The 25,323-nt window shown below is 40.8% G+C and overlaps 1 protein-coding gene across 7 annotated transcripts in view; it reads left to right on the top strand.

Annotated features, from left to right (window-relative positions):
• Positions 1–20,948, top strand: part of arhgap22a (Rho GTPase activating protein 22a) — a 309,850-nt gene extending 288,902 nt beyond the window's left edge. For 6 of the 7 annotated variants that reach the window (XM_072583180.1, XM_072583186.1, XM_072583181.1 and 3 more), the window contains 3 exons: positions 554–675; positions 5,787–6,699; positions 14,903–15,899. In XM_072583180.1, the coding sequence (XP_072439281.1) occupies positions 554–675; positions 5,787–6,699; positions 14,903–15,128 (1,261 nt within the window). In that variant the 3' untranslated portion in view covers positions 15,129–15,899. Of the gene's footprint in view, positions 1–553; positions 676–5,786; positions 6,700–14,902; positions 15,900–18,163 lie in introns of those variants that run through there. The other variant, XR_011962303.1, reaches the window with a different exon arrangement.
• Positions 20,949–25,323: the final 4,375 nt, after the last annotated feature.

Below are 25,323 nucleotides of genomic sequence, written 5' to 3'. Positions count from 1 at the left end.
CACAGTCCAAAGATGTGCAGGTCAGGTGAATTGGCTATGCTAAGTTGCCCGTAGTGTTAGGTACATTAGTCAGAGGGAAATGAATGTGGGTGGGTTACTCTCCTGAGGGTCGGTGTGGACTTGTTGGGCCGAAAGGCCTGTTTCCACACTGTAGATAGCTAATCTAAACCTGTTTGGAACATTGAGTTCCAAGATAGAACTCCAAATATTTGAAGTATTTCTGAGCTGCGATTTTTTTTCTTTCTTTTTTTTTGCATTTGGACCGAGGAATATACATTACCTATTGGGGAAATAACTGCAAGTGCAGTCAGTGCATCCCAATCTGTCAAAGCAGCAGCTTTTGTTATTGACACCCACAGTTGAATAGCCCGAGCAAACCAAAAACAAAATCCTTAAATTGTACCAATACGGGGAATTGTCACTGGGTGTGTTAGTGTGCATGTTGTGATTAGGTACATCTTGATAATATAGCATGAGAGAACTGACAGCAAAATAAAGACAATAGATTTGTACTGTATTTTGAATAACTCAATATTTGTCATATTATCTGTAGGTTTCTTGATGAAGTTCAATCTTATTCAAGTGTAAACAAAATGAGTGTCCAAAACCTCGCAACCGTCTTTGGACCAAATATTTTGCGTCCAAAACTGGAAGACCCAGTAACTATTATGGAAGGTGTGTGAATTGACTTAATTACTCTCATTGCTTATTAATTGTCAACTTTTTTTTAAAAACTAAAGTATCTCCATTGGAAGCTGGCTAGCCAGGTTCCTCTGGTTTGTAATGCAGACTAACACGAGCAACATGGTTCACCGCAAAGGCCCCCCTTTTTCAAACTCTCCCCACACCTCGTATGAGGAGACCCTTCGGTTAAACTCACTATCCATCATCTCTCTAATCTTTTAGACTGCATGTAAAGCTCCCTCTTTTAAACTGAAACGAAAGCTTCCTCCAGCAAACACTCCGAGAACAACGTGGTGTTAGATAGAGTAAACCTCTGTCTCTCTCATGAGCGAGCAACACTATGGTCCTCTGAGACTGTGAAGATTAGATCATATCATTGTTCTTTCTGAATTTTAAGCATTGACTTGGCTTTGCAGATGATGTTTAGGAAACAAATAGTAAAAATGCAGCAAGGGACAGACATTGCTCCTCCTAGTATGTTGGCTCCAAAAATTCAATTCAGAATCTAAATTCAGTATCATAGCTAAAGGCTTTCTGCCAATCTGTTATGGAAAACGGTTGCTGCAGTTTGAAACATATACCACTAAAGTTTAGCAAATTAAAAGGAGCATTCAACTCATCCACTGGTTGACGTCACCCAGTGCCAAGCAAGTCATAGTGACAGACAGATGCAAAGTAAAAGTACCTGACTCGAAGTTTCTTTCCCTCAAATACTTGAAGAACCAAAGCTTGAAGCTGGAGGTAGATAAACAGATTGGGGATGGTACCCGGGAATATGGCAAAAGGGTTTGGCTGAGGTTATTTGAGTGGAGTAATAGTAAGGTCACTGGTCAAGTAGTCCAGAGGCCCAGTTTTGGGACAAGGATTCCAATCTAACCACAACAGCATTGGAACTTCAGTTAAAAATCTGGAGTTGAAAGCTCGTGGTGTCTATGCAACAATCATCGATAGTCCTAAAAATTAATCTGGTTCACTCGTGTCCTCTTAGGGAAGGAAATCTGCTGTCCTTACCTGGTCTGGTCTAACTATCTGTCCCTCGAGCCACAGTCATCTGGTTAGTGGTCTTCTGAAGTGACAGAGGAAGCCATTCAGTTCAAGGGTGATTAGGAACAAGCTTTAAATGCTGATCTTGGCAGGACATTCACATGCCATGAAAGAATAACGTGGTAAAGGTACAGAACAACCTTGATCTAATTGAATGGTGGGGTAGGCTCAGTGGCTGAATGGCCTCCTGCTGCTCGTATTTCCAATGTTCCTCCATTCGATGGGCCAAATGGACTTGTTCCTATTCCTCCTCCTTGATGTGACAGAAATACTGAACTTAAGATCAAACTCCCATTAGGGCACAACTGCAGCATGAATATCTTCAGGAATCCAATGTAACTGATAGATTTTACATATAGCTGTGCAGCATTGACTGACGGCTACAAAATTGCTACTGTTCAATCACAACTTTGATTTGAGGCTGAACTGTTTTTACCTTTGAGAATTAGAATCAACAGGTCATGACCAGTCGGTCACAAATCTCATATTTCCACACAGTAGGATTTACTCCCTAAAAACAAAGAACGTGTATGACTGCTGCGTCATGGCCTGGACAGGTTTGGTCTGCTACCCCAGTACCCCATCTCTGCCACAACAGCCTCCTTGCATTTGTTGGGGCTGCCATCTCTGTCACTGTGATCAGCTCTGTTCAGGAGTTTGTATTCACTGAAAATTTCTAAAGGCCCAACATCCGAGAGATTAGTCCGAACATTCTGATGCCGATTCGTACAAGCAAACCAACCAAAAGAAGCACCTTCAGATTAAAACTCCTGGGCCTTGTGAAGTACCAGTCTGCGAAACCATTCAGTGCAGACTTGACGTGTAACACACCCTCTCACTCAGATTGAGGGGACTCGGTCCCAAATTCGATCTGTCTTTTAAGAGTGCCTGCTGCTCAATCATTAAAATATCTCCAGAATCCGCTGAAACAGATGAACACATGCCCAAATGTCAAAACGCCCATGGATTAGTGCACAGTCACACAATGTCACCAATTATAATCGATCATTCACTGGGTTATGGCCAGGCCTGGGGATTAACTGAATTTAAAATTATATATTTGCTCAAGTCATCGCTGCAGCTGAACAAGCAGGTCAATCAGTGATACCTGTCGAATGTTGGCTGAAACTTGTGTAGCAAGATCAATTGTGCAGATCAATTGTCTGGAATTGAAAGTATTTTATAGCAATTGTCTCCACCTTTTTTTTAACTCTTTGCTGGGATGTAAGTGTCACTGGTTGGACCAGCGTTTATGCCCATACACAGTTCTGAGGAAGGGTCACTGCAACTGAAATGTTAGCTCTTATTTCTCTCCACAGATGCTGCCAGACCTGCTCAACTTTTCCAGCAACTTCTGTGTTTGTTTCTGATTTAAAGCATCCTCTGTTATTTTGGTTTTTACTGTCTGTACTCAATTATGGGTGGCCACGGTGGTTTAGTGGCTAGCACTGCTGCCTCACAGCACCAGGGTCCTGGGTTCGATTCCTGCCTTGGGTGACTGTGCAAGCTCTACACAGACGGACCTTCTCCCTGTGTCTGTGTAGGTTTCCTCTGGGTGCTCTGGTTTCCTCCCACAATCCAAAGACTTGCAGGTCAAGTGAATTGGCCATGCTAAATTGCCCATAGTGTTAGGTGCATTAGTCAGAGGGGAATGGGTCTGGGTGAGTTACTGTTTGGAGGGTTGGTGTGGACTTGCTGGGCCGAAGGCCCTGTTCCCACACTGTAGGGAATCTAATCTAATTGTCCTCAAGATACAATAGGCCCAGTTAGTTGAAATTTGCTTTTCTAACTAGGGACTGGGAAGCGCATGGAAATATCATCCCAAATGCTAATGAGTGCAACTCAATTATGTTTAAAATATCTCCATATTTTACATTATTGGATTCCATCTAGATTCCCTAATTATGCAGAAATTACAGGGTATAAATGCTCCATTTGTTAATATTACAGTGTGATGCTAATGAATAACTTGCTCCCAATGTCACTTTCTGAAACTCTATAGACATAGATGTTTCCAGCACAGAAGAGGCCATTCAGCCCATCATGTTTGGGCGAGTAAAAGATCCCACTTTAAGCCCTTAGTCCAAGACCCTGAAGCACAAGTGAACATCTAAATCCAGCTTCAATGTGTCTCGAGTTTCTGACTCGACTACCCTTTCAGGCAGTGAATTTCAGACTCTCAGCATCCTCCTTGAAAACATTTCTTAACTCTGCTCATTGCCCTCGACCTCTAACCTTAGATCTATGGCCACTGGTAGTTGACCCCTCTACTCATGAAAAGGTGCCTTCCTATCCACCCTATGTTTGTCCTATGATCAGGTCCTCTCTCATCCTTTGCTGCTCCACAGAAAACAACACCAGCCTTGCCATTCTTTCCTTGTATCTTAGACGTTCCATGGCAGACAGCATGCTGGTATATCTCCTCTGCACCATCTCTCATGTAATAGGGTGACCAGAACTGCATGCAGTACAGTACTCTAGATGTGGCCTAACTAGTGTTATATATACAGTTCCAGCATAATTTCCTTGCTCTTGTATTGTGTGCCTCAGCTACTAAAGGCAAGTATCCCATTTTCCTTTTTAACCAGCTCCCTATCTTTTCCACTTGCCCTGCTATCTTCAGGGATCTGTGGAAATGCACAGCAAGATCCCTCTGATCTTCAATACAATGAATGGGTCCTGCCATTCATTGCACGATTCCTTGTCTTGTTACCCCTCCGCAAGTGCATTCCCTCAAACCTCTGAGTTAAATTCCATTGGCCACAGCTCTGCCCACCTGACCAGAGTCACTTTTCTACTTACCACCCAAATAATCTTCCTGTTATCCACAAACATTGAAAATCTTTTAGATCCACATTGTTAATTTACATCCGACACAGCAAAGGCTCCAGCACTGATCCCTGCAGAACATCACTGGAAACAGACTTCCAGTCACAGAAATATCTCTCTACCATCACCCTCTGCTTCCTGCCTCTGAAACAACTTTGGATCCAGTGTGCCACTTTGCCTTGGATTCCATAGGTCTGCCACGACAAATGTTCTCGAAAGTCCTCATCAACCACATCAAATACATTACGCTCATCAACGCTCCTGGTTACCTCAAAAACATTTGATTTGTCAACATGCCCTTACCTTAAAAAGGTCTTTGCTGACTATCCCTGATTAATGTGCATCTCTTCAAATGCAGCTAGATATATTTTGTCCCTCAGAATTTTATTACCCCATCACCAAGGTTAGACTGACTGACCTGTGATTTCCTGATCTCTTGCTTCTTCCCTATTTATATAATAGGGAATTGTTAACAGTCCTCTAACACCTCATCCGTGGCCAGAGAGGATTAGGAAATCAGTGCCCAGATCCCCATGTCCGCCCTTGCTTCCCTCATTAGCCTGGGATACAGCTCATCTGGGATGCCAGTTTCATGTATGTCAATCCCTGCTTCATTGGATGGGAGATGGATTGCTGTGGCCTGAAGGAAAACCGCAGAAAGGGGCATTAATGATCACATTGCATTGGCTGGCAGAGAATGATAAACTGGGGTTTGTACTACAGAGTTAACAACACTTGTAGAATTGTACTCCCACCCTGCGTTAACTTTGGGGAAGGCTGATAAATCCACAGGACCAATTAATTTACAGCCCAGACTACTTAAGGAAGTGGTGCTAGAAATAATGGATGCATTGGTGGTCATCCTTTAAGATCCTTAGAGACTGGAACAGTTCTGATAGATTGGATTTCCCTTTCAAAATTTCTCCTGGTAAATAAAGTTTAGCACATTATTTTGATTGGGTGGTGGAGATGGTGTTAATGGACACCATCAAGGACTAATACATACTCTTTACTGTCAATGGGAAGCTATGCTTGAAGAAAGCTATTATTAGAATTCTCCACCCCTCGAGCTGTAAAGGGGACTTGCATTTAAAACATAGAGCCCACTTATCACTTTGGAATAATTTCTCAAATGCTTTTACAGCAAAGGGTGCTTGCTCAAGAACTGAGCTGACGTTTCTGTCGGGTAGACACCATAATTGATCTATTTTTTTCCCCTCCTCAAACAGGTACCTCTCTGGTGCAGCATTTAATGACAGTGTTGATCAGTGAACATGACAGACTTTTCCCCATTAGTCACAGTGATATACTGACCCCTCAGCTCGAAGTGACGTCGGTGGGCAAGCGCTGCCTGGTGGAGTGGGTGTCCGAGGAAGAGAGCGGAGAGACAAAGATGGACAATAACCAAATGGGGAGCATCTGCAACAGCGCAGCCTCGCTGGACGTGAACATCAGCACTCCTGTGACCGTCTCAAAAAATGCAACTCAGGAACAAATTGACAAACAGGTTCCTATAAGCACCAGCCCAAGCAGAAAGCTTCAGACACTCCCTGGATGGAAATATTCATTCAAACAGACTGGGGGAAGGTCCAGCAATGCCAAACTCGGTGGTTCGACTTTAGATATTCCTCATTTAACAGCCAGTGGGAATTGGCTGATGAACGGATTATCGTCCCTCAGAGGACACAGAAGGACTTCCTCTGGGGAAAGAGTCAAAGAAACAGGCTCATCACGCCTGTCGACATACGACAATGTCCCATCATCAAGCCTTTCCTTGAGCGTTGGGGACAGGCAGAGCATCGCGAGTACCACCTGGTCAACATCATCCTGTGAGATTTCAGTGGTCGATTCCAGCAGCTCCGCGGTTTGCCATGAGAGTGACTCTTCGGTGCTCAACTGCACAAAAACGGACTGGCCTGTGCAGGTCACCCAGCCACAGGAGGAAACGGAGAAGCTGGAGACCGACAGTAGGATCGAGCAGCTTGACGTGTGCATCAGCAGCATGAGCTGCAGTGAGAACAGTGACTTGGTCACTGCGTCGAATGACTCGGTCACCTGTTCGAAAGCACTTCAAAGTCTGGTGACAGAGCTCAAGTCAGAACTGACCAAACAAAGGGCAGAGTACGAAACCAGGATTAAAAGGTGATAACAAGACAAGTAACCCTCGAGTTACATGCATAAACTGCTTTGCAAGAAACCAGGTTAGAGTTCAGCATTAGAATAAGGCATAAGTCGAATGTACAGAGGCCAATTTGGTTTTAAAAAATTGTGGTTTTGCAATTGCTGTTTCATTAGGATGTACAAAATCCAAACAGTTTTCAATAAGGGGGTTGACATGAAATGTGCATACATGCATGCTGCAATTGCACATTTGAAAACATTTATACATATGCACGTAACATTTCCATATGGTGTAATTCCAATGTGCATTTTTCATCCCCAGTTAGAATTAGACTATGTAATGCATTTGGGGTGGTACGGTGGCTCAGTGGTTAGCACTGCCACTTCACAGCATCAGGTCCTGGGTTCAATTCTTCACTCGGGCAACTGTCTGTGTGCAGTTTGTCCATTCTCCCTGTGTCTGCATGGATTACCCCCTGGGTCCTCCAGTTTCCTCCCACAGTCCAAAGTAAGACAGGTTAGGTCGATTTCCCGTGCTAAATTGCCCAGTATCCAGGGATGTGTAGGTTAAGTAGATCAGTCGGGGAATACAGGAATAGGGCAGGTAGTGGGGTCTGAGTGGGATGTCCTTTGGAGGTTCAGTGTGGACTTGATGGGCAAAATGGCCTGCTTCCACACTGTAGTTATTCTTCTATGAAACCTGATGGGTCCCAACCTGTTTTCCCAATGATTACAATAGATACCATATGGCAGGCCTTTTAAAAAAAAATCAGTTCTTACCTAACTCCATTTGCAGTTGGTACAGAGCTGATGCAATGTTTAAGCAATAAAGCCAAAAATACTTAGGGAAACCAGTCATGTGAGATGGTAAGAGTGTGCTGAATCTGCCACATGGCAATCCCTCATTAGTCTATGCTCCTTATATTCAAACTTCACAGTGCCACGTATTTTAAAATGTTTCATCAGATAATTGAAATTTTGGAAACCTTAATCTTGCTATTCATTTGAATTATTGCAGCAATGATCCAATAGGAATATTGCTCTTTGTGAGCAGGTTATGCTGGACATAGTATTAAATTCAAATTGTGGGAATTGCATCATCAAAACCCAATTAGCTCATTTCTGCCTTTCCCTCGAGTTCCAATTTCCACTTCTGTCCAAACTACCCTCACTCCACCTTTCATACAATTTGTAACTTGCCTAAAATCTCGCATTGTCCAGATCCTATTCCATACCTCAAATTGTTCCCTTTGATCTTCAATAATATGTACTTTTTTTTTAAAGAATGGTTTATAAATTGGCTGAAGATGTTGAAGTGGGATTTACCTAGGTTTCCTCTAGGCAATTATATTTGCTTCAAGGGGTGCCCAGGCAGACAAAACATGGGCAACATTTTCGAAAGGTGTTATCAGCCGTTTCCATTCTGCAACCAGAACACACGATGTTGTCAAGCATAGAGAACTAATGGTTTCGGCTTGATTAATGATGACAAACAAAGCAGTTGACTGACTAATCATCTAAAGTGCTCTGAGCAATCTAAATATCAGGATCTTTGAATAAGTGTGTTTCCAGGAAGGGTCTAGTATTTTTTAAAAAAGAAAAAGAAGTTTTAATGGAATGGAATTGAGCTGCCAGCATTGATATCGGTTTCCTTGCCATTTTCAGTAAAGCGTGCATTGCTGAAGTTTTGTTTTTGGTTTGGCACTGTGGGAGATTTTGGCATTGATGTTAAGGTGACACTATAAAAGCAATAAGAGTTTTGTCAGCTAATTCCATAGTGCATTAAGTAAACCATCTAATTGCACACCATGTGGAAATTATTTGATGGGGCGTTATACTGGTTTTGGAGATTAGGTGCTTACAATATGTGACACAGAACATTGTATTCCACGTTATTGCCTCTGAGGCAATGTCAGAACTCCCAGCGCGCTGAGAATGCCCTAACCCTGAAGAATACTGACTCTCTATCCCTATTCACTGTCTGTTGCTCCCGTAAATTGCATTTGCTCGAGGCGGCACAGTGGTTAGCACTGCTGCCTCAGAGCGCCACGGACCTGGGTTCAATTCCAGCCTTGGGTGACTGCCTGTGTGGAGTTTGCACGTTCTCGGTGTCTGCGTGGGTTTCCTCTGGGCATTTTGGTTTCCTCCCACAATCCAGAGATGTGCAGATTACGTGGATTGGCTATGCTAAATTGCCCATAGTGTTCAGGGATGTGTAGGTTAGGTGCATCAGTCAGGGGTAAATGTAGGGTAATAGGGTTTCGGAATGGGTCTGGGTGGGATACCCTTTGGAGGGTCAGTAAGGACTTGTTGGGCCAAATGGCTTGTTTCCACACTGATGGGATTCTGTGATTTCATTTAGAATATTCTTTCATTTATTGTTACCCAACTCATCCAGAAAAATCATACTTCAGACAATCATACTTGCAGCATCAGACAGAAGTATCAGCTTGGACTGCATCCAAAATCTGAATGTCATTAGTTGGCTTCCTTATGTAAAGGGCTTGTCTTACCAGCAGTTTGGATTAAAGAAGAATAGGGATCAAGGGTTATGGGGAGAAGACAAGAAAGTGAGGTTGAGAAACATCAGCCATGATTGAAGGGTGGAGCAGACTCGATGGACCCAAATGGCCAAACTTTGCTCTCATGATCTAACGCAAGGTGACATTATTGAAACATAGATTGTAAGAGGCCCTGATACAGTAGATACCAAATGAATTCCTTTCTCCGCACCACCCCACCCCACCCCCCGCCACGGCAGGAATCTAAAACCGGGTGCAAAGATGCAGATTTAAAACTATGCATTATTGAGCATTGTTCCACCAATGTCCTGTACAGTTTTACCTGCTCCATCTCCCTTGTCACAAAGGCCTGCATTCCCTTTGTCTTCAATGTACCTGCTCACCATTTTGATTCACGTACAAGGACCTCTAGCCTCCTTTATTCTGTCGTCCCTCCATTTAAATAACATTCTGCTTTTCCATTCTTCCTACCAAGGGGGCTAAGCTCACATTTTCCCCACACTCTATACCATCTGCCTATTATTTTCCACTCACTTGATCTCTGCATGTGTTTCATAAACTCGTCGAACCATTGAGGAATAATTATCAATGAATAAGCACATAGAAAAGGCTTCAATTCTCACTCTGAGCCTAGTGAGCTAATCTCTGTTTTCCTTTTTCTATTTTTCTTTTTTTTAAAACAAGATTCCCTAGAGTATGAAAACAGGCCCTTTTCAGCCCAACAAGTCCACACCGACCCTCTGGAGAGTAACCCACTCAGATCCATTAACCTACCCTATGTTTACTCCTGATTAATGCACCGAACAACTTAGTATGGCCAAATCACCTAACCTGCACATTTTTGGGACTGTGGGAGGAAACCCACGCAGACACGGGGAGAACGAGCACACAGACGATTGCCCGAGGCAGGAATCAAACCCGGGTCCCTGGCGTTGTGAAGCGGCAGTGCTAACCACTGAGCGACAGTGCCATTCCCCCAGGTTTAGATAAGGTGCAGGTGCTTTGTCTGGACACCAACATTATGGAGGGGAAAGACAGCCTTTACATATTCGTTATCGAAGCACACTTGTTCAAAGGGTGGATGTCAGCTGAGGAGCAGGCTAGCTTATCTGACATGTGATGCCCTCAGAATTCTGATCAAAATATTTTAAAATGCTTTGCTTTGGCAGTATGAATGTGTCTTGTTCATTATTGTTTAATGTCTCAAGCTGACCACAAACAACACAAAGATTGTCTCTGCCTGAACATGTATCATCTAGTTCTAGACAGACTAAGGTCACTTTCCCAGTAATGTAAGTTATTATTACACTTATCAGAGTGTAGGGAATCAGCGGTCACCTCCTACAAACAGTGTTCGCCTCTGTCCGAACTGTGCGTGCTCTCAGAAGCAGAGTTCTGCCGATTGAAGCTTAACATTTTTGATGTCCAACATGGATGAAGATTAAAAGGCAGACTCCCTTATTCAAAAATCTGTCACCAGTTTTGTGGAGTGCATGCTTTTTCTCTAACTTACTTCAAGCCCAGGTGTATGCCACTGGGCCAGATTTTTCATTCTATACCTCATGACAATGACCAAGCACAAGCAGTGAACATTGGAACCTTTTTTTTCCCCTGTGGCAAGTCCATTGGTGTCTAACCTCAAGTAGTGATGCCAAGGCATCTGTCGCTTCATTAATAGTTTTGCAATTCTATCTCTCTCTGCATTCCTGAGTGTCATTTATGATTGAGGTAAAAACAATGACTGCAGATGCTGGAAACCACATTCTGGATTAGTGGTGCTGGAAGAGCACAGCAGTTCAGGCAGCATCCAAGTAGCTTCAAAATCGACGTTTCGGATTAGGAATCCTGATGAAGGGCTTTTGCCGGAAACGTCGATTTCGAAGCTATTTAGATGCTGTCTGAACTGCTGTGCTCTTCCAGCACCACTAATCCAGAATGTCATTTATAATTGTCCATTTTAATTTATGCACTAGTATGTTTTAGAAGAGATAGATCAAGCTGAATCTCATCTATTTGACATACAGATTAGAAGTGGAAGTAGGCCGTTTGGCCTGTCAAATGAGATTCAATAAGATCGTTTGTGTTCCAAATTACACATGTTTCCTGATAACCTTAGATTCCCCTGCCCGACAAGAGTTTGCCTGAAAGGTGCACCTTAAAAATAAAAATCTTCAGTGACCCCACTTTCCACTGTCTTGAGGCAGACAGTCTGTGTTCAAAATGGGTTCCCAACCCCCACCACCGCCAAACAAAATTTACAACAGGGGCTCCCTGTTTCTGGACTCGCTCACCCACAAGAGGAAACATCCTTTCCACGTCCACCTGGTCAAAACCATTCAGGATCTTTTCAACTTAAATCAAAATTACCCCCACTCTTCAAAATTCCAGGGAAAACTAACACGGCCTGTTGAATCTTTTCTCAAGTGGACCTGCTCATTCCAGGTCCCCAGTTGAGTAAACCTTCTCAGAACCACCTCTAATGCATTTACATCCTTCCTTAAATAAGGACACCAAAACTGCACACAGTATTTGAAAGTGATCTCGTTAATGCTCTATATAACTGAAACGTAAACCTTTGTTTAAAAACTAACAGAAAGAATTGTGAATGCGGGAAATCAGAAATTACTGGAGCTTTTCCAGTAATTCCTGAGTTTGCTCCTTTATGTTCAATTCCTCATAAAAGCAAACACTCTGTTAGCCTTTTTAATCACTAGCAAACTATTTTTTGCAACTCATGCACTTGAAGACCCAGATTCCTATGCACCTCATTTTAGTACTCTGTTTGATTATTCTTCTTGCGAAAGCTCTGACAGACAAAATGAGATGAATGACCTCCTTCCATACTGTAGATATTTTTCTATGTTTCTATCACTTATATTATTCAAAATAACAGGTTTTGGCTGGCATAACTGTTAGAACCTTAATCCCTAAGACCACAAGAACATAATTTTAGGTGAAGTAGACCATTCCACCTGAGTCACTCCATCATTCAGTGAAATCAGGGCTGATATAATCACCCTCATATTCACTTTACTGCTTTCTCGCTATAATCCTTCATTCCCTTAGTCTTTCTCAGCCTTGAATTTTATTACCAACCCAGCATCGGAAGTGAAGACTTCTGCAGATTCAGCGCTTAAGAGTCAGAGAGATGTAGCCACGGAAACAGACCCTTCGGTCCAACTCATCCATGCTGACCAGATATCCCAACCCAATCTAGTCCCACCTACCAGCACCTGGCCCATATCCCTCTAAACTCTTCGTATTCATATACCCATCCGGATGCCTCTTAAATGCTGTTAGTACCAGCCTCCACCACATCCTCTGACAGGTCATTCCATACACGTACCACCCTCTGTGTGGAAAAAGTTGCCCCTTCCGTCCCTTTTATATCTTTCCCCTCTCACTGGAAACCTGTGCCCTCTGGTTCTGGACTCCCCCACCCCAGGGATAAGACTTTGTCTGTTTGCCCCTCCTGATTTTATAAACCTCTAAAAGGTCACCCCTAAGCCTCCAATGCTCGAGGGAAAACAGCCCTAGCCTATTCAAACTTTCTTTGGAGCTCAGATCCTCCAACCCTGTCAACATCCTTGTAAATCTTTTCTGAACCCTTTCAAGTTTCACAACATCTTTCTTGGGGGGAGCTGGGGAAATCACCCCCAGTCACATGGGCCAAGGGCTATGTTTTTGAAATGAATGCAATTTAAGCCTAAATCTCCAAAACTTAGCCTTAGATGCAGTAACAGTTATCTAATTAAGCATTCAGTTTTATTAAGAAACTAGTTTAGAGGACTAATTTACATATATAGAACTAAAAGCGAAAAGAACAGAAGGAAAAACGTGGGAAATTGGGAAGTCAAGTCAGGTGACAAGTTTAAATTTGGTTAAAATTGAGGAAGGGAGAAATTTGGCTGAGTAACCAAAATTTATGAAGAGCTAATCAAGTTGAAAATAATTTCAAGGAAGAAATAAGTGGAACAGATCAGTGAAAGGAGATTATTCCAATCACCTTGGAAGTTTCTCAGTTTTGTATGGGAAAGTCTGCAACCTGTTAAACATTGTATCTAAGACATATCCCTTAGTCTTTGCACCATCTAGACATTTAAAGTGAAACTCAGGCAATTCAGTGGCTATAGTTTTTTAAAAATTCTTTGATCACATCAGTGTGAACTTTAAAGATAACAATTTATTTCCACCTCTATTCAGCTATTCTTAATTTCTCAAATTTTCATCTCCCAGACAGTAAAGTGCCTTGTAACGTTTTAGTACATTAAAAGGCACTATGTGAATTCAGGTTGATGTTGCAGTCCTGATTAGCCTCCTCACCATATCCCCGGTGGAAACCTTGGTTCATCCAAAGCTGCTATTGATTTCATGGTCATAAATACAATTCCTATGGTTCTATTAAAGGGCATCCTCCCTTTCTTTTCTAACCATTGCAGGACATGGCCATAGCCTGCCCATGATCCCTAAGGCACAGCAGTATTATCACTAGACTATTAATCTAGAAACTCAGCTAATGTTCTGGGAACCCACGTTCAATTCCTGCCTAGCAGATGGCGGAATTTGAATTCAATGAAGAATCTGGAATTAATGTCTAATGACGACCATTGTCAAGTGCCAAGGGGAAGATAAAGCTCGTTCACTATTGTCCGTTAGGGAGAGAAATCTGTCATCCTTACCTGGTCTGGCCTATGTGTGACTCCAGTCCCACAGCAATATGGTTGACTGTTAAACTGCCCTCTGGGGCAATAAATGCTGGCCTAGTTAGAGGCTCCCACAACTTGAGTGAATCAAAAGAAAATCTGGGTCTCAAACACATTTGAATTCCTTACCAATTCTCTTCCGCAAAATTAACTACCTTGCCAAAAGCCAGATTAATTCTTCCAATGTCTCTCTTCGCTCTGCGTTTATTTTTCTCTGCATCACCAAGAGACATCTTCCTTGCTGAATACATTAACGCGAATCCAAGCAAACTTGTGAAGAAATGGGGTTAGCACCAGAGGTGGCTTAAATTAGGAAGGAACTATGAAAATGTCAGAATGGTCCAGTTAAATTTTAAGTAATAGGCCTAAATGTTGGATGAGGAACTGCTTGTTCATAAGGCAGGTGCAGCCATTGGGCTGTGTGCGCACGCGCATGCGCTAGCTGTCTGCAAGATTAACTCCGTTAGTTCTGACCATTACTGCACCCTGCATTTTCTCCATTGCCATAGAAACATTCTCTGGTCAGGAAATTATCCAGTTCCCCTTTGAGTACGACAATTGAATCTGCCTCCTGTAAAGGAAGCATTTCAGTCTTACCCACTGCTGGATTAAAAACAAGATTTTCATTTTTTTTAAACCATTAGAGAACAGGTGCAGTCTAGTACTAAAGTCATCCATTAATAGGAACTTGACTTCAGGAACAAGGAAAATTGAAAATTTAATTACACACAATGAACATCTGGGGTTAGGAGCTTTTAAAATTTCATCCTGCTTAAAAATGATACAGATTCCCCCATTTGCCTCATCTTTGAGATTGAGATTGGTGAATGTAAAATTGTTCCAAATATCAGTATGCGAGCCCTTTTCTCCTGTTAGGGTTTCCTGCAAACTCCCTTCAGTCAGGTAACTTTGTTAATTATGGAACTTGCGTCACATTAGGTTCCAAAAATCAAACATCTGATGTGAAAAGCAGCCAAATTAATTGTATCCCTTTTTCAGGCTTGAAGGGTCAAGCACAGAGCTAAGATTACAAGTGAACAGACTGGAAGAGGAGTTGGACCAAGGGAAGAAGAAATACACCATGCTTGAAATAAAGATGCGCAATGCAGAACGGGCACGCGAAGACGCAGAGAAGAGAAACCAGCTTCTGCAGAAGGAGATGGAGGACTTCTTTGCCACGTTAGGAGACTTGACACTGGAAGCCAAGGAAGCCAAACCCAAATAGCAAAATGTTGCTTTCCTGTTCTTAAAACTGCAATGTGCAAGACCACAAAGACACCGTTTACACTTCATTGACATTTTATAAGGAACATATGAAATTTATTTTTAATGTTATGGATTAATGCGTTGTGAGTATTAATAGACACTTCCATTTTGTACTACCTGTGTTTTTCTTTATGTTGGAAAGGCTTGTAGCTCCCACAGGTTGTTTACATATTCACTTCCTGAAAAGCATCTTTGGCTAATTGCTTTGGCTTCTGGTTTATCTCCAGGCCAGGGAGTGTGCCGCCCTCTATACCATGCACATTTGAGAAACAGTGGTGTAATCTGATGGGGCAAGACCACTCATTTGGTCCCAAGGGTCTGGCAGGAGCTGCCTGTGTGTGCTTTCACATTTTGGGTGGACTCAAAATAACGTCCATGATATTTGCACAGACTATCAGACTGGTCAGGGCTGATCACAATACCAAGTCAGTCAGTCCTTCACTTTTAGAGCCCAAGACATCAAGTTTGTATCCAATTCAGCAACTTATTTTAAAAGCTATCAGTTTAAGACAGACTGGACCAATGGTAACAGGAAACCTGAGTTATATTGCCTATCCCAGGTCTCTCACTGTTCCATAATGGAATAAAAGCTTTCTGTAGATATGCACAAATTACAAACTTACCATCACTGTCACCTCAGTGCCAAGTTGAACTGGCAGTTTGTTCTCTGTTAGCCATAAAAGATTAGAAATTAATCTGAAAAGTACTTAATAAAAGTTCCTGTACAATTTGCTAGACTTAAGTGTATTCTGCACTAGTTATGCTGTGCAAGTCTGCCTCCTGGAGGTGCGCATGCACACATCAATTCAGTAAATTTGATTTGAGTGCAGTTTTATCTGAATGTTTGTATCAGTAAGAAGCTGATGTCATTTGGCATTGACAGTAATGATGAGAAATTGAGATTAAGCCCAATCTGTAGAGGCAGAGATTGAGGGGAGAGGAAAGCAATTAGAAGACCAGCTGACTGGGCTAGGAACTGAAACAAAACACCACCTCAGTAAGTCATGAAAATGCCTCTGTGAAATGATGCCTGAATTCAGCCTGAATTGCCCCTCTTTGTGGGGTTCTGGTAGCACAGTGGTAGTGTCCCTACCCTGAGGCAAAAGGCCCGGTTTCAAGTCCGACCTGCTTCTAAGAGATGTCATAAAGGTGTCTGAACGGATTGATTTAAAAAAAAAATCTAAATTGCTACTCTTGTTCTCTGCTTTCCTCCCACAGTCCAAAGATGTGTAGGTTAGGTAGATTGGTCATGTTAAATTTCCCCTAGTGTGCAGGCTTGGTGGGTTTGCCATGGGAAATGTAGAGTTACAGAGTTAGGATGGGCCTGGCTGGGATTCTCTTTGGAGGATCCTTGTGGACTCAACGGGCCGAATGGCCTGTAGGGATTCTATGAAGCAAGGAATAACTTTTTCGAAAAAGGACAGTAGATCTGAAGGGAAAAGGTAGAAGTCTTATCATAAATTGCTAACTGAAACATAATAAGTATTCCATAAGTAGTCACAATGCAGATTATCAGAAATGAAATGCATTACTGAGTCCTGTGTTCGGGTGTCAAGCCAACATCATTTCACCCACATCTGATTATTGTGCAGGAGACATGACATAGAATGGCTCACTCAGGAGGATAAGAACTATCACCTTTCACTTGGTAGGTTGGAGGATGGTGTTCAAAATACAGACCAACCCTCAAATTCTAATTAGGTTTCTCCTACTGTATATGGAACTATGTTTTAACACTCCTTGTGATAATGCATTGGCTGTCATTTTGAACTCTCCTGAGACAAGACCCATCTGTAAACTGCAACCCGGTTGTGCTGGGTATGTTTAACTCCTTTGTGCATTCCAAAAATTTGACACTGTCACCCAACATTTCAACCTACTTCACAGTCAATCTAGCCATCCTGCTGAATTCCACACACTGCATCAAAACGATGATGCACTCCTCAGACATAAGACACCTTTGGCACAATTCCTCTCATTGTGGGAGAGCCTGTGTTTTCCTGTTTACAGCAAATTTTCACATCAGTAAAAGAAAGCCATATTCCAAAGAAGAAAGTGGGGGAAAAAAATCCAGTTTTGGCGATAGCCACAGAACAACAGGTGCATTTTCCATTTTTTTTGACAGCTGAGAAAATGGCTGGTGATTTATTCCAATTTACATAATCTGCATGTTCCAAACTTCTTGCACCTATACCAACCATAATGCTACAGTGCAGCATTACATTGTTATTAATTATCACTATGTTTAATTAATGGTGTTTCAACAAAACTCCACAGAAGGACTGAATGATTCAATTACTAGTTCGCATCCACGTCAAAATAGTCTATTTATTGTTGCAATCCTCACCATAACTACAGGAACAAGTTAGAAGTAGATCAGAATGGTTTAAAAATGGATGTTATCCTGTATGTCAGGTATATGTTTAGAGTCACAGAGATGTACTGCACAGAAAGAGATCCTTCTTATAAAGGTGTTTTTCACACTGTCAATTAAACAAACTCTCGTCCTCAATTATTGCTATGATGTTACCTTTTAGGTGAGGGATAACCTGTTTGAAAGGCAAGTGCTTTAAGTGACAACACAATTGTGCAAATGAACTAACAAACATGCCAAGAAACATTCAGTGAGAACATCTGAAATTTCGGCTTGAGAGAGAGATGAGGAATTGGAATGTAAATGGGAAAAATAGGAGAAGTCTTCTTTAATATCAAACAGGTTCACCATGACACGTTGATTCTAATATTGGGTGGAAAGCTTCTTATCCATGAGGTTTTGCTCTGGCACAGCTTGCGTGAGGCTTTATCATTGGCACCACTCACTGGTGAAAGTAGTCCACTAACTGCAATTGTCTCCACATACCCACTCACCGTACTGTTGATAGAGACCTCATGGAATACTGTCCCAACAAGGAAACCAACTGTAGCAATTTGTGACATTTGTCTAAATCTACATTTACTGATCAAAAGTTCAGCTTACTTTATTTTGTCTTTCAGCTCACCTCTGCTGCCAAAGACCATTACTCACGCAATGAGTGAAAAGATAGATTTTAGGTTCTTCAATTACACAGTACAATATAATCAAGTCCAATCCCATTCAGGCCTCAAATCTACTTCAAATCTCCATTACTTTGGACTCTAGTGTATGGGACGGAGGCCTTGATGAAGTCTTCGCTGCATTCTTCATTGGATGTTTAAATAAAATGACAGGGACACAAACAGCTTGTGGGAGTGTACAATATCAGACAGTGTTAGCACAGAAATAAAACCCCTTGTCTTCACTGAGTACCAGTTATTTACATTCTGTTTACGTTTGGAAATGATCTGACAAGTATGCTGGATAACATGTAGCTTGAATCCATTAGCAATGCAGAATTCCATTACATGTTTGTGTATAAACTCAGGACAGTGGTGGTGCTGTGTCTTTTGCTTTTTTCTGGACAGGCTAGCTGTTGAAGCAGCTGTATGTCACATAATTACAGCAACTCGAAGCAACTAAAAAGCAGACTATTTATGTGCTGGTCTGAAAATAGGACATGTAACTACGCAGATGCAGTGACAACAGTATTAATGTATATATATATATATGCCTTATTTTTGAAGATTAAATCGCTAATCATTGGGACGGCAAGATATCCAATTTTTGTGCCTTGTGGACCCATGTTTGCAGATGACTTACAAACCATTCCCCACAGTCCATGCATTTATCTCTTAAAATAATGAAGTTGTCTTTGAAAATAAGGCCTGTACTGAGCATCAATAAATTATTGCTTGAAGCGTGAACGAATTTGCACATACAGTTTGAAGTTCGAGCATGTCTTTTGCGAGACATTTCAGATTTTTAAATGTCCAACCAATGTTATTGATGTATTTCATTGTTTTTTGCACTATTTGAAAATGAGCTTGTTAAGTGAACAGGCTCTTATACTGTTCTTGTATTGAATATATTATGCTTTTGAAGAGAAACAACAATGATCAATTTGTGGTTTTTACAAAACATTCTGTTAAGTTTGGTGGAAGTATTTAATGTTAGTGAACAGTGCTGTGAAAATGATACATGCAGAAAGGTAAATCTCTGCTTAGTGTCCCCTCCAGTGCTAGCTTGTTTAATCAAAACAAGACTACCTCCTTCATCACCCATCCTGTCCATAATATTGGAAACAGTTTTCCAAGGCATTTAAATCTTGAATAGTTTAAGGAGTTAAAACTGTGAATAACGGAAATCTGAAATAATGAAACCTGCTGTAAAAACACAGCAGTTAAATCAACATTTAATAGAGTTGCGTTTTGATCATAATTGTTAACTTGTCAAGTACACATGGGAATATCAAATTCTTATTATTTTGATCATTTTCACATTTAAACTTTTATTTCCCATGGAGTGGGTCACACAACTAGCAAACTTAATTGTGACAACAAAATCAGGTACATATTTCAGATTATGAATTTGTGAACCTACTGGCAATTAAAATTTTACAATGCCATGTTTAAGGCAGAGATTTACTTTAGAGTCATACAGCACAGAAACAGACCCTTTGGTCCAACCAGTCTATGCCAAAACATAATCCCAAACTAAACTGGTCCCAACTGCCTGTTCCTAGCCCATATCCCTCCAAAACTTTCCAACTCATGTACTTATCAAAGTGTCTTCTAAACGTTGTAGCTGTACCTACATCCACCACTTCCTCAGGAAGTTTATTTCACATGCCAACACTGTGTAAAAAAATTGCTTCATGTCTTTAAGTCTTCCTCTTCTCACCTTAAAAATGTGCCCCCTAGTCTTGAAATCCCCCATCCTATGAAAAGATACTCATTAACCCTATCTATACCCCTCATGATTTTATAAACCTCCAAGAAATGACACCTCTTAACCTCCTAAATTTCAATGAAAAAAGTCTCAGCCTCTTCAGCCTTTTATAACTCAAACCTTTCATACCCGGCAACGTCCTGGTAAATGTCTTCTGAACCCTGTCCAGCTTAATAATATCCTTCCTGTAACTGGGTGACCAGAACTGGATACAGTATTCCAGAAGAAGCCTCAAATGTCCTGAACAAACTCAACAGGTCTTCCTACTGCTCTGCTCTCAATTGTTTTGGTAACTTCCTCAAAAAATTCAATCAAGTTTGTATGACATGATTTTCCTTAAACAATGCAATGCTATCACTAATCAACTTTTGCCTCTAAATTCTTTAAAATCATCTCCAACAATTTGCCTGCAACCAAAGTCAGACTCACAGGTCTATAGTTCCCTGGTTTCTCTTGACAACCTTTCTTAAATAATGGCACAACATTAGCCACCCTGCTATCACCAGGCATCTTACCTGTAGTTATAGATGGTGAAATATTTCTGCAAAGGGCTTGCAATTTCCTCCTTTACTTCCCCATAAGGTTCTAGGATACACTGGATCATATCACAGATTTATCCACCTTTATAGTCTTTTAAGGCCTCTAGAACTTCCACTTCTGTGATGTGTTTCCCCGCATTCTCTAGCCAACATACCCTTCTTCTAAGTAAAAACTGACATGAGAAGAATGCAGTGGTTCATTCTGTTCCTCCTGCAATTTCAGTTTTGGTTTTAAAAATTTCTTATTAACCTGTTGAGAAGTGTGCTTGCTCAATAACTACCCACAGTATCCTAATCACTGAATTTGCCACTCACCCCTCAATTTGAACTGGAAGGTGGTTCACCTCTTGGTGTGAAATAACTTCAACTGAAGCGTCTCCTGTTGTAAAAAGGGCCACAGGCTAATTAAAAGTTCAATCAAACATGTTTCCATGCTGAGTTCTTTCACTCCCCAGAAGAAATCCTACTGAATTTGCAGTTCTGTCAAACTTCAGGAAGAACTTCAATAAATCAGACCGCCACTCAAAGCACGGAAATTCAAATTGGTCAATTTTGCTTTTTCCTGATCTTGAAAAAAAACTGATTCATTATGTGTAATCGCCATCAGAGCAATAACTAAAACAGCTTCCTCATCATAACCCACCATTGTAATCAGCTTAAACTGATTTATCCCCACACTCCTCATCCCCAGAGTTAAAAACAAAATTAAAAATCTCACAAGTTATAGTCCAACAGGTTTAGTTGAAAGTACAGTTCAAGCTTTCAAAGCATTCCTGCCCAACTAGTTACCTGAAGGAGCAGTGCTCTAAAAGCTTGTACTTTCAAATAAACCTGCTGGACTATACCCTGGTGTTATGCAATTTTTAAACTTTGGCCACCCCAGTACCTCCAAATCATAGTTAAAAACAAAGCATTTCCTACTTGAGACTATCACTGGCTGATTTCAGAGACAATCTCAAAATTACAAACACTGATGGCAAATCATACATTTGATAGTCAATGGAAAAATCAAAGCTGTTTTGTAATGTTTTTTGAAAGGTCAAGCTTTTAAGACAGTAACGTTTCATAATTGAAATAATTACTGTCTTTATTTAAAATAATAAAACACAAATAGAAAGTGGGACATAACACCAGTGCTTCACCAGAGGCTCACTGATGTTACCTAGCATGGTAATGAAACGTCTAAAAATGAACCTTCTACCTCAGCAAACAAACCTACATCCAGGACCACAACCTGAGCTACAAATCTTCCAGAATGTGTGATATAAGTTCTTACTACAACAAAATTAGTGTTAAACACTTGTTTAAAAAAATGTAATATGCATAAAACAAAGGTTTTTAAATGCTAGTAACCGTTTTCCTCAGAAAGCTTTTTTTTAAAACATCTAAACCTTTAAAGAAATTTCATGTTGGAAGTTAGGAACTTGGCCTTTGTGGATAATTAGCTTTTAACTGTGACCATATTCTATGAATGAATGGACCAGCATTTGAACATGGCCAAGATCAGCAGCCAGACAGTTATTTATTAGAGTGGTGCTGGAAAAGCACAGCAGGTCAGGCAGCATCAGAGGAGCAGGAAAAAATCAACATTTCGGGCCAAAGCCCTTCATCAGGAAGCTCATTGCTGATTAAGGGCTTTGGCCCAAAACATCGATTTTCCTGCTCCTCAGATGCTGCCTGACCTGCTGTGCTTTTCTAGCACGACTCTGATCTCTACTCTAATCTCCAGCATCTGCAGTACCCACTTTCATCAGGCAGGTATTTATGTCTTGTGCAAAGACTCTATCAGGCTTAAGAGTAAAAAGTAGTTCTTGGAACTTGCACATTAAACTTAAACCATAAACTTGGACCACAGCAAACAAGTTGTTAACCATGCATATTTCATACTTCCTAATAAAGGGAGGTCATAGGTTCTAGTTGCGACTTGTAAAATGTGGTCCCCATGCAGGGACTTATAAATTACATAAAAAGGAAGTGCAGTGCTGCCTCAATGTTTGGAAGCCATTCATATTATCTACATTCTGCCTGTGAGGAACATCATTATACTTTGTACTTGTCAGCTGAAAAAAGAGAGTTCAGAATGATGCCTATTTGCAAATTGTCAGGGTGCCAGAGTCTAACCTGGATAATGTAGGGACAGCCCAGCCTAAATCAGAGAGGGGGGGAAGAAATTGCTTCACTCAGAGTGGCCAGCCTTTGGAATTCTGTGCCACAGAAAGCAGTCAAGGCCAAAACAGGGAATGTTTTCAATATGGAGTTATATATAATTCCTATGGCTAAAGGGATAAAGGGGCATGGGGAGAAAGTGGGAACAGGGGACTGAGTTGAATGATCACCTGTGAATTGGCCATGCTAAATTGCCCATAGTGTTAGGTGCATTAGTCAGAGGAAAGTGGGTCTGGGTGTGTTACTCTTCGGAGGGTCGGTGTGGACTGGTTGGGCCGAAGGGCCTGTTTCCACATAGTTGGGAATCTATTCTAATCTAATCATATTGAAAGGTGCAGCTGGTTCAAAAAAAAAAGGGCTGAATGGCCTACTCCTGTTCCTATTTTCTAAACACTTCAACTTGAAACCGGTCAATCCTGAAGCTGGACCATAATTGTGAATTTGCTTTCCTAACTAATTGCAAAATACGGTAGAAACATTTTTTTGGTGATAAGATTGGCAAGGAGACTTCCCCACCCAAAATGCTAATCAATGCAAAAACTCAGGATCAAAAAGAGAGGAAACAAAATCTGAGGACAAGAGACTCCAGATACAATTTGTAGAAGAGATCCCACATACAACTACTGGTCATCATTTCCAAATTCTCTCAGTTAGAATGTGTCTCCAATTCCCTTTGGAACAGGTTTCCCAGCCTGTTTTTAAATCAAATCCATCTGCCCACTCCCCGCTGGCTCAACCTTGCCTCCACTTTTGTCTTTCCTATTATCTTCAAATCCACTTCTCCCTGTCTGAACCTAGAATCTATCCCAGTTACATTGTCTTTAGAAAAAGTCTGATAGAAAGGTGAGCAGATGGATAAAGACGTGTGCTAATAATTAAGGTTATGATTCATTTATCTCTTCCACAGAAAGTTGGAAAGATATGGAATTTGACATGGAAAAACCACCAGCAACACAGAGAATAAATGAGCTATTATTCAGCCACCACAGCAAATCAATGTCATAACTCAGTATATACTTTGTTACAAAGCATCATGCCTTTTCACAGAAAACCACAGAAGAATCTACTTGCTTTAACAGTGCACATTTTCTCTGTCAAGACCTTTGTCCTTACAAGTTGAGTGATTTAAAAAAAAACTTTTTGGCTTGGGTTTAAAATTCATAGAACAGTTGAAACAATCACAGCTGAACAAGCAAAATATCAGTAATGGAAAAGCCAATTAAAAATCAAAAAGGAGATTACAAATCAAACTGGATTATTGGCAACCAGCAATTAAATAATGCTGAACCAGATGAAGGTATTTAAAATTCTTTTTTTGAAAATTCCTTCAGCTGTTATCTGATAACATAAAATCAAATTTACTATTTTGGTTGTAAGACAAGAAACGTTTGTCTAGTGTTCTTTGGTTTCTATAAGAGACTTGGACACATGAGAAGTCAGAAAACTGAGCTCAGTGAACCTCTCAAAAACAAAAATTTGAGAAAGATATTCAAATCAGCAGCTTATAATTCGTGCACACACCTGTGCACACAACTTCAGTGCCAGAACTTGTCAAACATATTTCTGTGCCACTAAGAATGAACTAAGATGTGCTGTTCTTTGTATAAACTATTTAAAACACATTAAAGTACTAGTTCTTCAAACTTCTTCTGTAAATATACAGGTTAAGTGCGTGCAAGAAATTAAGCTTCACACAATGTAACATTTCAAAATGGATATTAATACAGAACCTGTCTTTTAGACCAAAACAAGAAGGATTTATTCTTGCAGTTTAAGATTGATAAATCCAACCAGCAAGAAAACACTTACTTTCCTGCAATCAAACAAGTAGTCTAAGATCTCTGGTGAGTGCTCTTACAAACTCCACACGTCAATCCAATGTATAGCCTTCCCAACAATCTTTTTGTAAGATTGGAAAGGCTGACTTACCATTAAGCAATGGAAGATGATTCAGCAATGCAAGCTGCAACTCTTGTGTTTCACGTGTTGCAATTTCACATGCAGTTTTCTGTGGCACGTTTTCAAAACCAAAATTACACTTTCTGACAGAGGCATTGCATTTGTATTTAAAAACTGAATGGTGTCAATAAACTAGGCCTTTTAAAATACCACTAAAATCAGTAATTTCCAACGTACAGAAACAGCCCAACAACAGAAAATATCCACTTAATTGTATAGGGAGAAAGTCAACTTGACCCTTAACCCTCATTGACCAAAGAATTTTCCAGCTCCAATGTCACAGGAAGACTTCAAGTTAGAATATAACTTTAGCTTTACAAATGCATTCTACAAATTTTGCAAAGGCACCTCTGTATTTAGAAACCTTATGTTTTAACGACAAATACATGGTAGTCAGAAAACACTGATACTTGCAGATAAAAAAAGGTATGTAATATCAGTGCGAGGGTCACAAGACTAACAGTTATATGAACCTATCAAAGATCAGCACCCTAGCCACTGATGATGTTACCTAGCCAGGTAATGAAATGTCTGGATATCAAATCTACAGCTCAGCGAGCAAACCTACACCCTAAAGCACCCTCTACAGGAGGGGCATGAAGATTACACAAAACTCTGAATTTTTCAAAAACATCTATCCTTAGAGAACTATATACTCTAACCAGGAAAAAGTGAGGACTGCAGAT

The sequence above is a fragment of the Chiloscyllium punctatum genome, chromosome 13 (assembly GCF_047496795.1).
Source record: "Chiloscyllium punctatum isolate Juve2018m chromosome 13, sChiPun1.3, whole genome shotgun sequence".
Lineage (NCBI taxonomy): Eukaryota > Metazoa > Chordata > Chondrichthyes > Orectolobiformes > Hemiscylliidae > Chiloscyllium > Chiloscyllium punctatum.
This window is presented reverse-complemented; position numbering and strand designations above follow the sequence as displayed.